The sequence below is a fragment of the Rhipicephalus sanguineus genome, chromosome 1, assembly GCF_013339695.2.
Source record: "Rhipicephalus sanguineus isolate Rsan-2018 chromosome 1, BIME_Rsan_1.4, whole genome shotgun sequence".
Taxonomy (NCBI): domain Eukaryota; kingdom Metazoa; phylum Arthropoda; class Arachnida; order Ixodida; family Ixodidae; genus Rhipicephalus; species Rhipicephalus sanguineus.
This window is the reverse complement of record NC_051176.1, coordinates 228,868,898-228,882,914: the sequence shown is the minus strand read 5'-3', so window position 1 is coordinate 228,882,914 and position 14,017 is coordinate 228,868,898. Positions and strand designations below refer to the sequence as shown.

The window sequence follows — 14,017 nt, the reverse complement described above, 5'->3', positions numbered from 1 at the left end:
GATCGACCCGCGGGTGGCTGAGTCACGTGACAGTAAGAACGCGAGTGGCCCGTCCGCTTGCGCCATACACACGCGCAGTCCGAAACGGGAGGAATAAAGCCCGGACCGAGTGCAGTTCCAACCGCAAACGATGCTGCGCGCGCGTCTTGAGAGAGAAACCGCATGTTCGAAGAGCTGCCGGCGCACTCGGCTACTGAAAAAAGAAGGAAAAAAACCTGTCTTGTTGACACCCCACCCCTCCGAGCACGCGGCCCGCAGGAGAGGAGGGGGACGGACGGTTCGTGAAAATGTTTTCGGCATTGTTGGCCCTCCCGATCCGCGGCCCAGCTACGGACTCTCCCGACCAGAAGTCGAGGGTCACGTGGCGGCGAGGCCGCGGGCCAAAAGAGCGGTTTGGCCCGTCGTCTGGATGCACCATAAGAGACCTGGTTTTGAAAACAAGTCTGAGTATGAATCACTCTACAGCCCAAACCTCAGTGACAATGCAACTTTCAAATATGGCAAGGTTGGTATTTAGCTTGAATCTAAGAAGCTACATGACTCCTTTATTTTCCCTCTGTGTTACCACGGTATGCTGTAATGCAATTTTTTTTCTTTCTTTGTCATCTAAGGCTAACACAGTACCAACAAGCATTTTTTTTTTCATGACACCTTACAGGGCCCAATAGGGCATTGAGTAAGGGGGGCAAGTACAAAGCAAATATCAGAGAAAAATACATCAATAAATACGGGGAAACAAATAAAAAGAAAAAAGTGTACAGTGCAGTTAAAGAAACTTTTTCCCTCCTTTCGCTTGTTTTATACATGGCAAAAAACAGCAAAAAACAAAAAAAAGAAATATACACACACATACACAAACAGTGCAAAGCATTTTCACACAGAGGAACAGCATTTTTTATTCCATGAAAAAAATGATCGCCAATTACACACACTCGCAAAAGAAGGAATGCAGGAAGACTTAGCGAATAATAATAAAAAAAAGATGGTGACAACATGATACTATTTCAGCAAATGCTTATGCAATTGATCAAGAAATGCTTGATGGTTACTGATAGATGCAATATTGTCGGGAAGATCATTGCATAGAACAATGGCTCAGGGAAGCGCTGATTATTTGAAAGCATTAGTTCATTCACTTGTGCGTTTAATGCTATACTGATTATGCAAGCGACATGATATGCGTGAAGGCGCTTCCAATGGTAAGGGAGATGGCCTGATGCTGTAGCGATATTTATGGAATAAAGATAAAAGAGCAATGGAAGGATGTACATTTAATGGCACAAGCGCTATGTCATGTTTCATCTGCGTTATGCTAAAATGTGGGCTGTAGTTGGAAGTAATGAAACAAGCGGCTCTGTTTTGTACAGACTCAAGCTTGTTAGTTAGGTAGATTTGATGAGGAGACCACAATGATGAAGCATATTCTAATTGCGGACGAACAATGGTTTCATATGTGAGTTGTCTTAGACTGCTTGGTGAGTGTCACGGACGGCGATTTTTGCGTCCCGGCGTCAGGGCGAATTAACGGGCGCCGCTCTTCCGTGCTGACCGGCGGGAACCGCGTACTCTTGAAAAGAGCCGGGAAGTGCTGAATGGGTTGTCCTTCTTCGAACGTCGCCGCGGACGATTGATCCTTTGTACCTACGGCGGCGGCGGCAGGATCTTGCAAAGGCCGCGAGGTACTCCGAACAAGCTTTTGACTTCAAGACGCTCCGGCTAAGAGCCAAGCAAACTGACCGTTCCCACGGGAAAAAAACTTCTGGTGGACAAGCCGTATGGCAGCACCCCAACAGATTGTCACCCTCGCTCAGTTGAGGACCCTCTCCTAATTAAAAGGGGGTGTGGCCAGTGTAATTTTAGGGCGGAGTTTCGAACGATGAAACGCGCATGATTGGACCCAGGTAGAGGTCCCTTGTTCCCCCAGGAAGAGGATGAGGGGACACGAGGGGTTGGCGTTCGTTTTTCTCGGGTTGGACGGTTCTGGCAACCCGCGGGGAGCCCGAGTGTTACAAGCTGCCACCAGCGTCGCCAGCGCGAAGTCGGCGACGGGAATGACAGCAGGTTAGTTCGTTCCGCACGTAAGCAGAGACAGTGAAGAGATCAGAGGCGTGGGAAACAAAACAAAACACTTTACTCTAGTGATATCGCAGCACAAGGAACGGTAGCAGAACACTTATTAGAACTAACAAAATACATCAACACTTAATACGACTATCAAAATACATATGAAATCAATAAATCAGCTTACGAGAGAGAAGTATTACAAACTAACGAACACTAGAACTACAGATGAGAAAGTCCGAAGGGATAAACAGGTGAAGGCATACGTGTGATGACCGGCAGCGTTGAGTCCACGACGATCGGATGCGAGAAGTCGTCGGAGTTCTGGCACGACTGCGATGTCGGTGGTGTTGCAACGCTGGTGTTTCCGGGAGGCTAGTGCTTGAAGGCGATCTCGGGCAGGTTGAGCTAACCCGAGAGGAAGCTCCGATGTCTACGATGCGGACGTTAATTTCTCGTCACAGCTAAACGAACGGCTAAGTTTAGGTGGCCAGCCGATACAGAGCCACACTAAAAACTTCTAGAAGGGATACTTGTTGATCTGCGTCTACACCATGTTGGTAAGCGACTAGACTGCTTAGCAGGGCCAAATCCTGCGCTTAAATCATCCTCGTGTCCCCTCATCCTCTTCCTGGGGGAACAAGGGACCTCTACCTGGGTCCAATCATGCGCGTTTCATCGTTCGAAACTCCGCCCTAAAATTACACTGACCACACCCCCTTTTAATTAGGAGAGGGTCCTCAACTGAGCGAGGGTGACAATCTGTTGGGGTGCTGCCATACGGCTTGTCCACCAGAAGTTTTTTTCCCGTGGGAACGGTCAGTTTGCTTGGCTCTTAGCCGGAGCGTCTTGAAGTCAAAAGCTTGTTCGGAGTACCTCGCGGCCTTTGCAAGATCCTGCCGCCGCCGCCGTAGGTACAAAGGATCAATCGTCCGCGGCGACGTTCGAAGAAGGACAACCCATTCAGCACTTCCCGGCTCTTTTCAAGAGTACGCGGTTCCCGCCGGTCAGCACGGAAGAGCGGCGCCCGTTAATTCGCCGTGACGCCGGGACGCAAAAATCGCCGTCCGTGACAGTGAGTTCCGCAAGTTCCGGCACAGGTATCCAAGTGACCTAGAAGCCTTGGCAGTAATGGTGTTAATATGCATGTCCCATAAAAGATTATGCTTGAGATGGACGCCTAAATATTTGTATGATGATGCCTGGGATACTAATGTGCTATCTATGACGTATGAGAAATCGGAATTGACGCGCCTCCGGCTGAAAGTGATAACCTTACATTTAGTAGAGTTAAGACTCATCTGCCATCTGTCACGCCACTTTGTAATTATTGTGAGGTCATTTTGAAGGGCGAAGAGATCTTCAGTGGATTTAATTGAGCGGTAAACGATACAATCGTCAGCGAAAAGACGTAGATTATGTTTTTGGGTAAATCGTTAATGCATATTAGAAACAGTAAAGGACCAAGGACGCTGCCCTGAGGCACACCTGATGTTACGTCACAGAGGGCACAGAGGGAGGAGGTAAAACTGTTAGCTGATGCAAACTGCTGACGGAAAGAAAGTTACGAAGCCATGATAATGTTAAGGGGAGATGCTCCTCGGAAAATTTTTTCTTTAAGTATTTGTCACAGCTCAATGAAACTTTCACCATTTGTAGAGTTTGAGCTCTTCTTTTAAAATCTGCTTTTATTTTTTTTTATAGCTCATTTGGTTAATCTTTTGCAGACCATGCGTTTGTGAAAACATTGCATTTTTGTGCAAGCTTAGGCAACAATAGTGAGCACCAAAAACACTAAAAAAATAGCTCATATTGTTCCTAATGAATTGAGGAAATCAATAAAGCAAGAAAACATAGGGTAACATATGTGTGTTAGCCTAGAAAAATATTCCGATGCTGAGTTTCAGTTTTACCATTCTTAAGGAAGAAACTTATGAAATCATCTTGCTAAATATGCTTGTGGAAAACTGTCAAAGTTGTTTCTTTGAATTCAGGACATGTTAAACTATAAGCATGCCAAATTTCATTACGATCCAACTACATAAAGTGCACAAATTTTAGTGCACAAACTTTAAAAATGCAGTAAAACGAATAACTGAGAAAAACATGTTTGAAAGCTAGACTACGGTGGATGCTGCACTAGACTACGGTGGGGAAACAATTTTTTTTTCTGTATTTTCAGCAAGAAAGCCGCGTTGTCGAACTGGGCTCTGGGAGAAGAGGGTTAGGCCTACATGCAAACGAAAAATTCAAGAGCCGGCAACGCCGCAGAGCGAAATGCCGCGCGCATGAAATTTGGGTAAATTCACGCTTTCACGAGCCACCACGAGGGCTTTTATGGCATTTTTTAATAACTTCTAGTTGATTCTTAGCTTTGATTCTTTAATATATTAAAGAGGAGGCTTGGGGGAATATAGAACACAACAAAACACAAATTCAACTTTTCCGAAAAAAGTTGCGATTTTTCGACCCGCATCTCCCCTTAAAGAATCCAGACAGAGAGCTGATAATTTCGAGAATAAACGTGAGTGCGCCACGCAGTCAAAGGCTTTAGCAAAATCTAAAAAAATACAGTCTGTTTGAAGATTAGCGTCCATGTTAGAGTGCAAGTCAGTTGTGAATTCTAGTAGCTGCGTGTAACATGATAGTCCTTTTCTGAAACCGTGTTGCTGAGGAAAGAAAGAAGGAATTATGTTCAAGATGAGCGTAAATATGGGAGGCAATAATGTGTTCAAGTAATTTACAGCAAATGCATGTTAGCGATATGGGTCGGTAGTTTTGCGGGGAATTTTTATTACCGCTTTTGAAAACAGGGATGACCTTGCCTATCTTCCAGTCCGTGGGTAATAAGCCTGATAATAATGATTGCTGAAAAATGTAGCAAAGAATTTGACTTGATATTAGGACTGTGTTTTTTAATATTTTAGAATTAATGTTGTCAACTCCAGCACTGGTTGAGATCTTGAGGTTTCCTGTGAGATTAGCGACACCTTCAGCGGAGACATCAATCACACTCATGTACTGATAATCATGGTCAGGAACAATGGGTATGTTGGAATGATCTTCCCTCTAAATACAGAAGCAAAATATCTGTTAAAGGCATGGGGCATTCGCTATCAGCAAGTGGCTGTTGCTCATCGGCACACAATGAAATGTGACTACTAATGCTACTGGGAGAGACAGCACGCCAGAACTTCTGAGGATTAGATTTCAAGAGAGAAGGAAGATCGTGGAAAAAGTATTTCTTTTTTGAAGTTCGAACGGTGCAACAGTAGCTTGTTAAGCATTCAAGATATTTTTTCCAAGCCAATGATGTAGGTGCAAGCTTAGCTTTTCTGTACAGACGCTTAAGATGTTTGTTAAACCAGGGATTAGCTTTATCATTGGAAAAGGACACCACGGGAACATATCAGTGCACTAAATTTGTTAGCATGTTCTTGAAAAGCACCCAGTTCTGCTCAACAGTCTTATCAAAAAACAAAGGCAAAAATGTCTGAATGAAAAATTTGTGAAGTGCAATATTCATGTCCTTATAATCAGCTCGATTGTAATCACGGATTTGAGTGATAGTACTACCTTGAAATGCAAAAGGAACGGTAAGTTGTAATTGGATAAGCCTGTGATCACTAAAGCCGTCAAGGTATAAAACATCACCAGTTGATTCAGGAGCATTGCAGAAAATGAGATCTAGAATATTAGTACTGCGAGTTGGCTGATTGATTACTTGGAAAAAAATTGAAGTCTAAGGTGAGGTTTATGAGCTCTGTTGCATTTTGGCAAGAAGATGACAATGAGACCAATCTATTTGCGGAAAGTTAAAGTCGCCAACCAGGTAAATGATGTCGGCTGGGTATTTTCGGATAGCCAAAGTAATGGAACTTCGAAGTTCGTCAATGAAGGAACTATTGGAATCCGGCGGACGGTAGCAGACGCCAACCAGTATCTTTGCCATCGATGTAGTACAGGCGGCCCACACTATTTCAAGGCAGGAGCCGGTATTCACCAGGAATGATGCTAATCCTTTTTTGATAGCTATAAGGACCCCACCGCCTTTTTTAGCTGTGCGGTCACGTCTATATAGGCTATACTTATTTGGGTTGGCAAAAATTTCACTGTCCATTACATTCGGATGCAGCTAGGTTTCCGTAAGTGCAACGATATCGCTATCAGCATCTTCCAAGAAGGCACACAGATCATCACGTTTAGGAAGAAGGCTTCGAATATTAGTAATAAATAAAGATAACGATTGAGAACTGCTGTGACTAGGTCTAGGTATTGCCCGAGTTCTTTTTTCCTTGCCTAGCTACATAGCAGGTGCTATAACAGAGTCTGTCGCACTATCACACACATACGTTTGTTGATCAATCTGCAGTTTATCAAAGACCAGCTTGCCTCTCTTATCCTGCATCTTGGCAAATTCAAGTAACTTTCACCTTGCTAACCTGGTTGCAACAGAAAAGTCTTCTCTAATAGAATAAGTCGAGCCTTTAAGCTTATGCGCAGATGCAAGAATTCGCTGCTTGTCTTTAAAGAATGCAACTTTTGCGACAACAGGTCTGCGCTTATTCACAGCAAATTTCCCTAGTCGATGAACACACTCAAACTGGCTCTCAGTGATAGTAAGGTCCAGCTGTTGGAAGCAAAGGGTAATAATTTTCTGCTCGGAATCATCCCATTTTTCTTTTTCATAATCCTCAAGCCCAAAGAAAAGCAAGTTCGATCGCCGAGACCTGTTCTCAGTGTCGTCACATCAGCCAGAACGAAAAAAAAGGGGAGGCGGGACGGAAGAAAAATATTGCGCTCCCTCTCCTCTGGCACTTCATAGATTGCAAGGTAAGCTGAGCCCAGGGCTGGGCAAAGATACTTTGAAATTGTATCGCGATACGATACAAGATACTCAGGCGAAAAGTATTGGAGATACAGATACAAGATACTGCCGCACTAATTGTATCCGATACGATACTTGGCAATTGTATTTAAGATACTTCGATACATTCTCAAATTTGTTATTATAGATCCATACAATGTAGCAGCAAACACCTATACACAAAGATGTCTCCTTGAAAATTTCTGAACTGTGACCTATTTAGTTTCACTTGCATGAAATGTCTGTTAGTATCTCAAAAGTTTTGCCCTTCTTGCTCAAAGTACATTAGTTTCCTTCCAAAACAACTTATTGGAGCTTGTTTTAGCTTGTTCACAGGACAACTCTTTATACACTTCGCTGACAGCGGTTCTTGCTTGTCATTTTTGTAATTGATGGGAGTCGCTGCTCAACTTGCCGACCAGCTAGCGGATTGCCATGTAATCACAATAACGTCAATAAGAAGCCTTCGCACGACGGCGCAAATACCGGTGTGGACTACCTTGTCCGTAAAAGACAGTTTGCACAATACCGTATATCCGGACAGGTGTACAGCAGCAACAACTCTAATAGCGACTTTTTTTCTTCCGGTGTATACGGGGCTTGCGACCGTTCGCTAGCGGCCCGGCCGGCACACATGACCGTCTCCGTTCCATTTGTTTTTGTTTTCTAAATAAGTATGTTAGTGAGCTACACAGACATGACTGGTATCAAGCATTTTTTTCGTGAGGAACAAGTGGTCACCATGTGCTGAAACATAACCGTGGAACAAAAACTCTATATTTCAATCCGCGTCCAGATTTCACTCGTTATGTACATCCGTATCGTTGTTTCTGGAATCCGGACTCAAAATCCCCTTCAGAAATGACATATGTCAAAGGCCTCCTTTCAAATGGCAACGTCATTTTGTTCAAACTCTCTCCGACCCCACCATCTTCAATGTCCCCGGGCCTTTGGAGCTAAATTTCGCGACTGCGGCCCGCCTGCTATAAGCTGAGTTTGAGACCCCTGTTGTATATGTAGATGACGTAAACCTGCAATGAATTTCCATGTTCTACTTAGCTGCTGGCGTAAGGGATTCTTTGTTGATATACTCACTAACGTGCAATTTTTTAGCAATTTTTCTTGAACGAGCGAACATGTGCAACACAGAAATGTCTCAGACGTATTGCGTAGCTGCACGAAGCATCGCAGGACACCGCCGCTATTCGCGCTATTGCCGCTTATAGCTCCCTTTACGTAGCGATTAGTAATAAGAAAAATATTTAAGAAGGCCTAAAACCGGAAAACAAATATAAGTAAAATAGAGAGGTGGTTGTTTATCAAACATTCACATTGAATGAGTACAGAAACACGACACAGACGGCGCCCTTAACAGCCATGATCACGAAGTATCGTCAACTTACCTGTTGAGACCAGGCCCGTAGCCAAAAATTTTTTCGGGGGGGGGGGGGGGGGGGGGGCACTTGCTGAAACCTTGACTATTTGAGAAAAACATCTATTTTCATTATTTATTTTTGGTATAACCACCTACTTCACCAAAATTTGAGGGGGGGGGGCATTCCCCCCCCCCCCCCCCCCCGCAACCAAGCCCTTAGCCGCCCCCCCCCCCCTGGCTAAGGGCTTGGTTGAGACAATGTGAAATTCAGTGCCTATGGAAAATTGCCTGAAACGGCTCGTTGGGACGCTCATGAGTAAAACGGAGCATTCAGTAAAGCAACGTTTCTCGAATCCCCTTCCTAACACCTTTAAGGTGGCTCTTCCATTTTTATAATGCAAACTCAATTTCGCTATTTTCTTAAGCGGTAAGTAGAATATTTTGTACTGTATACTCAAGGCATGCCCGCAAAATAATATATTTGTTTTCAAAATCGCCTTGGCAACGTGTAAATGTGTAAACAGTAGTAGAAATAAAGCAGGACAATTAGAAGAATAAAGCAGCAATCTTTTTTTGGGAGCGCGTTACAAAAGACATACTACAGTGACCAGACCGGAAAAACAGTGCAGAGACCTAGGTAATGTATGTGACGCAAAATTACAGCTAAGAAAGCACTTGTGCCTTGTGCTAATACCGTATTTACTCGCATAATGATCGCACTCGCGTAATGATCGCACCCCTAAATTTTGTCGTCTAAATTCGATTTTTCTTTTTCCCTGCGTAATGATCGCACCCCGAACTTGCCGCATCGATATGTCGTGTGCCAAGTCTAGCCGATGATCATTGCGTTTATCATCTGTCGAATGTTGCGTTAATAACTCTTCCAAACTCGCCAAGTGAACTGCACGCACCAAACATATTCGCAATTTTTGCCCACCGTTGGCGGAAACGTGCCATTTAGGATTGCAGTAAAGGCAAATGCCGCAGTTTTCACTGAATGCCCGCCATGTGTTTTATGTCTGTGGCAGCTGAATGCGCCCATCTTTGTTTCTGTGATCTGAAAGCAGGCATCGCTACGCTAATGCCGTAAATTTACTGATTTAAATGAAAGCATTCCTTATTTAGACAGAAGAGACTGTTTTGACGCGCGTGACGTACTCGCAACCACCGTGACTGACGAAAAGAAGAAAAAAAAAATGCGGTCGCTTCGCTCTGTGGGCCGCCATGTTTGTTTTGCTATCCCGCACTGTTACAGCGGCGGCCGCCTGTTGGTCGACCTGTTGTCATCCCGCAGCAACAAGCTGCCGACGCATTCCCATAATTCCTGAAAAAGCCGTGTCGCCGCCATCCCAGCCGCCCGTCACGGCGTCACCTGACACCACGTTTTTTTGGCTGTGCTTTGTGATCGTCTGTTGAAGCGCCGTTTCACCATGGGGCGGTATGCAAGCTTTACTGCCGCGTTCAAGCTGAAGGCGCTTGATTACGCGCTAGAGCACGGAAACCGCGCTGCCGGCAGACATTTCGGCGTCGACGAAATCCGGATCCGATATTGGAAAAAACAGCGCGAGAAGCTCATGGCTACGAACAGCACGCGCCGGGCTTTCCGCGGACCCAAAACGGGCAAGTTCCCTGACATCGAAAAGGCAGTCCTCGAATACCTGAGGGACATGCGCAAACACGGTTGTGCCGTGTCGTTAGACATGATACGGACGCAGGCGCGCACAGTTTCCCGGAGGCTGGGAATAGCCACAAGGGACTTCCGCGCCAGTTCCGGCTGGACGACACGCTTCATGCGGCGGAATGGACTGTCGCTGAGGCGGCGGACGTCGTTGTGCCAGCGACTTCCATCCGCGTACGAAGACAAAGTGATCGATTTTCACAGGTTCGTCACGAGGATACGCCAGAAGAACGGTTTCCTGCTGTCACAGATAGGCAACGCTGACCAAACGCCGTTGACGTTTGACATGCCTCGAAGCACTACTGTGAACGAGAAAGGTGCTCGAAGTGTGCTCGTGAAAACGTGTGGTGCGGAGAAGCAGCGGTGCACCGTGATGCTCGCAGTGACGGCAGACGGGCGGAAGCTGCCGCCGTACGTGATTCTGAAGCGGAAAACAATTCCGAAGGGAAACTTTCCCCGTGGCATCCACATCCGCGCTCAAGCAAAAGGGTGGATGACGGCAGACCTCATGGTCGATTGGATCAAGACGGTTTGGGGGCGAAGAGCAGGAGCGCTTCTGCTTCCTTCACTTCTTGTGCTGGACAGCTTTCGGGGCCATTTCGTTGGCAGTGTCCGTACCGAGCTGAAGGAGCGGCGCACGGAAATCGCAGTGATCCCTGGGGGGTCTAACTTCGCTGCTACAGCCTCTGGACGTGTCACTGAACAAACCGTTCAAGGACAACGTCCGGAGGCTCTACGTAGAGTGGATGGCGGCGGGCGACCACGATTTCACGCCAAGTGGCAAAATCAGGAGACCCTCCGTGGAAGTCCTCTGCTCATGGATTCTCGAAGCGTGGAGTACCATTTCCGACGAGGTGGTCGTCAAGAGCTTTAAGAAGACTGGCATTTCCAACGCGCTCGACGGGACAGAAGATGACCGTCTGTGGGACAGTGAAGACACTGCCGATTCCGACAGGGAATCGTGCGGCGATGACACTGACACCAGTGACACTTCGGACTCAGAATGAACGTTAGGGGGTCAGAGAGTTCAAAAATAAAAGGGCAGTGTTCCATGCATGTAGCTCCTGCGTAATGTGCGCATTTTATTACAAAGGTAAGGCTTACTCTGCTTTTATTTTTGGTTATGTTCATGATAGCTATCGTAAGAATTCAGATTAGCGACTTCTTTGCGTTTTCGGTGCTCAGAATATTGTTTCACGGAAAATTTACCCCGCGTAATGATCGCACCCCGAAGTTGGCGTCGTTTTTTTGAAAAAAAGAGTGCGATCATTATGCGAGTATATACGGTAATCAAATTATGATTTCATAAATTCTTTGAATAAATGCAGATGGAAGTGAAAAATACCGTACGCCAAGATATTTTCTGTTAGGTAAACGCTTGCTCTATTAGATCTAGCATCAGTACCTGTGGTGCTAAAGTTGTTAGAATCTTATTTGCATATAAGTTAATTCATTGCATGCAAGTCAAACTTATATCCTCGAGATCTTTTAAATCGCTAATATGTAAAATCCACGCGACGCAAAGCAACCCCATTCTTGCATGCATCACATTTCGTTACGGATCAAGACGCAAAAGAATCTGCAATAACGACACTGTAACATCAGAATTTGCGCGATAGACGCCGCACGCAGTGGAGTACGCGGCGCAGGACAGTGGCTATGAGCAAGTGTAGCGGCATTGGAGCAACTAAAAAGAAAAGAAATTGAGAAAACAAAAGGTACGTGAGCTGGGCGTAGACGTCCGCGTGCTTGTCTTCCTGATCTACCCTCACTGGACGACTCTGGTGTAAAAATAACGTCACTGCCCTTAGACTTATTCAGATTGCTTAGTGGCACCAGTACCAGCTTGAGAAGCGGAGTTTGGCCAGCGATTATTGTTTCGCACAGCTGTGTTGCGATAGAAGTATCTTGTATCTTAAAATACACGATGCATTATCGAATGTATTGGAAATACAGATACAGATACTCGTCTTTTGAGACGTATCGCGATACAGATACAAGATACCCAAAGTGTATCTAAGATAGTATCTAAGATACATGTATCTTCGATACTGCCCAGCACTGGCTGAGCCGCTTGCGGGCTCTAGCTGAGGTGAAGGGAAAGAGTGTGGGCTTTAGCAATGAAGCTCACATCCTGGCGGCATAGTAACCCAGTTCAACTTCTTCCAACATGTCCAATGGTGATACGATCTGAAAAATTCTTTCAGTAAAACATTCCCCAGGCAGCACCTTACAATTTCCAGTGACTAATCAAAATATGCCATGGGGACTGGAGAAACTAAGGTTTAGTGATAGTAATTATCAAATTCCTAAGACCAAATTTGACATGTAAATTTTTCACAAAGAGTTGTTCCTAGTGCAGTTTAGTGCCAATATAAAATATGCATGCAAAATAAATGCAAAAATTAGCATACCAAGTCAAGAGCATCCCTTGAACAAATTTCTTGGCAAGCAATGATGGCAATCCTGAAAACAAAAGCCATGGAAGGAGTTTCAATAAGAATGAGGTTCACTCATCAGTACAATTTTAATTCCGCTAATTATGTTCCTGTAAAACTTACGAAAGTGCAGTATTGCACTTTGGCTTTCCTTTGACAACCTGTAATGCAGGGTTTCAAACACCTTAGCAATGTAACCCAGCAAAAATTGCCCCGAATTAATAATGAACAGATATAAAGATATTTTTAGTCCTTGCGCTGAGCTGAGTAGTCCAATAAACTCTTGGGATGAACACAATAGCTAAGTCAATCAACCTGCCAAAGTGGGCTTCTTACTGGTGTTGCTTTAGGTGTACCAGATATGAATACACTTGCATGTTCCAGTGGAGAAATGGTTCAGATATTGTAAAAAAATAGAAAGCTACCTAGAATGAAATAATGAGAAGTATTGAAATCTTTCAGTAAGCCGAAAAATTTGTGTGTATGTGACAATAGCAGTAAACTGACAATGACGGCGGTGACGATCAGGGGCGTAGCCAGAAATTTTTTTCAGGGGGGGTTCAACCATACTTCATGTATGTTCGTGCGTGCGTTTGTATGTGTGCGTGTATATATACGCAAGCAAAACTGAAAAATTTCGGGGGGGGGGGGGGGGGGTTTGAACCCCCCAACCCCCCCCCCCCCCCCCCCCCTGGCTACGCCCCTGGTGACGATGGCATGTTGGCAAAAGTATGACCAGCAATTTACTGTACCTTGAGAAGGAGATGTCACTACCCATTGCATTATGACCGGCACCTATCCAAATGGCAGTACAACATGGGTGAAAAGACCCGTCCTCACTTTCATAAGCAACTTGTTGCTACTGGAAGTGCTGCTCGTGAAAGACAGTGGTAACGTTGACAATTAACTATCCATTCCGTTCCTGCATCCATCGGCTAATGCGGTCTGCCACGCGCGCACATCTTCCCACTTTTAAAAGCGATATACAGCAAAACAATAAATTTCCAGTGCGAGCGATCAAAACTATGAGACTTTTATCACAAATGTGTTTTGCAATGTGCTGCACTGCTGCAACAAGCTTTGGATTTAAGTAGCTGACCAATCTTTTGGAGCTGCTCACCACTGCCCAGGGTCACTGCACTGCAACTCCACAAAACTGCATGGATGTTCTGCGATAAAACTGATTTACAAGACTTCTGTTGAGACGATGCCTAGTGGCAACCAAATTTTGCAATGGAGTTATGGATCTTGCTCAATTTTGAAAACATAATGCATGCACACAATGTCGTAAAAGGGGAAAACATGACCACGATGAACAAAGGCACCATAATTCAAGTTGTCACCTCCTTTCCATGCAAGTATGAACCAAAGCATTTTTGTTTCTGTGGCAACCGATCACAGAGTTCGTTGGTATTGCATCTTGGAAACGTTACAGCGCACACAGACGGGGACAAAGTAGGTAAACACAAGATACAGCACTATCACTGTGTGCTCGACCTGCATTTAGTTCTCCTTTCCTTACGCAGTTGATACTAGGAGTGTGCGAATATTCGAAAATTTCAAATAATGAATCGAATAGCATTCTATTCGATGCGGTA

General features: G+C 45.0%; 1 protein-coding gene across 2 annotated transcripts in view; it reads right to left on the bottom strand.

Moving 5' to 3' along the window:
* The window catches only part of LOC119373728 (endonuclease/exonuclease/phosphatase family domain-containing protein 1), a 54,213-nt gene that overhangs the window by 29,457 nt on the left and 10,739 nt on the right, over nt 1-14,017 (bottom strand). For both annotated transcript variants that reach the window (XM_037643792.2, XM_049419996.1), the window contains exon 4: nt 12,396-12,447. In XM_037643792.2, the coding sequence (XP_037499720.1) occupies nt 12,396-12,447 (52 nt within the window). The remainder of the gene's footprint in view (nt 1-12,395; nt 12,448-14,017) is intronic.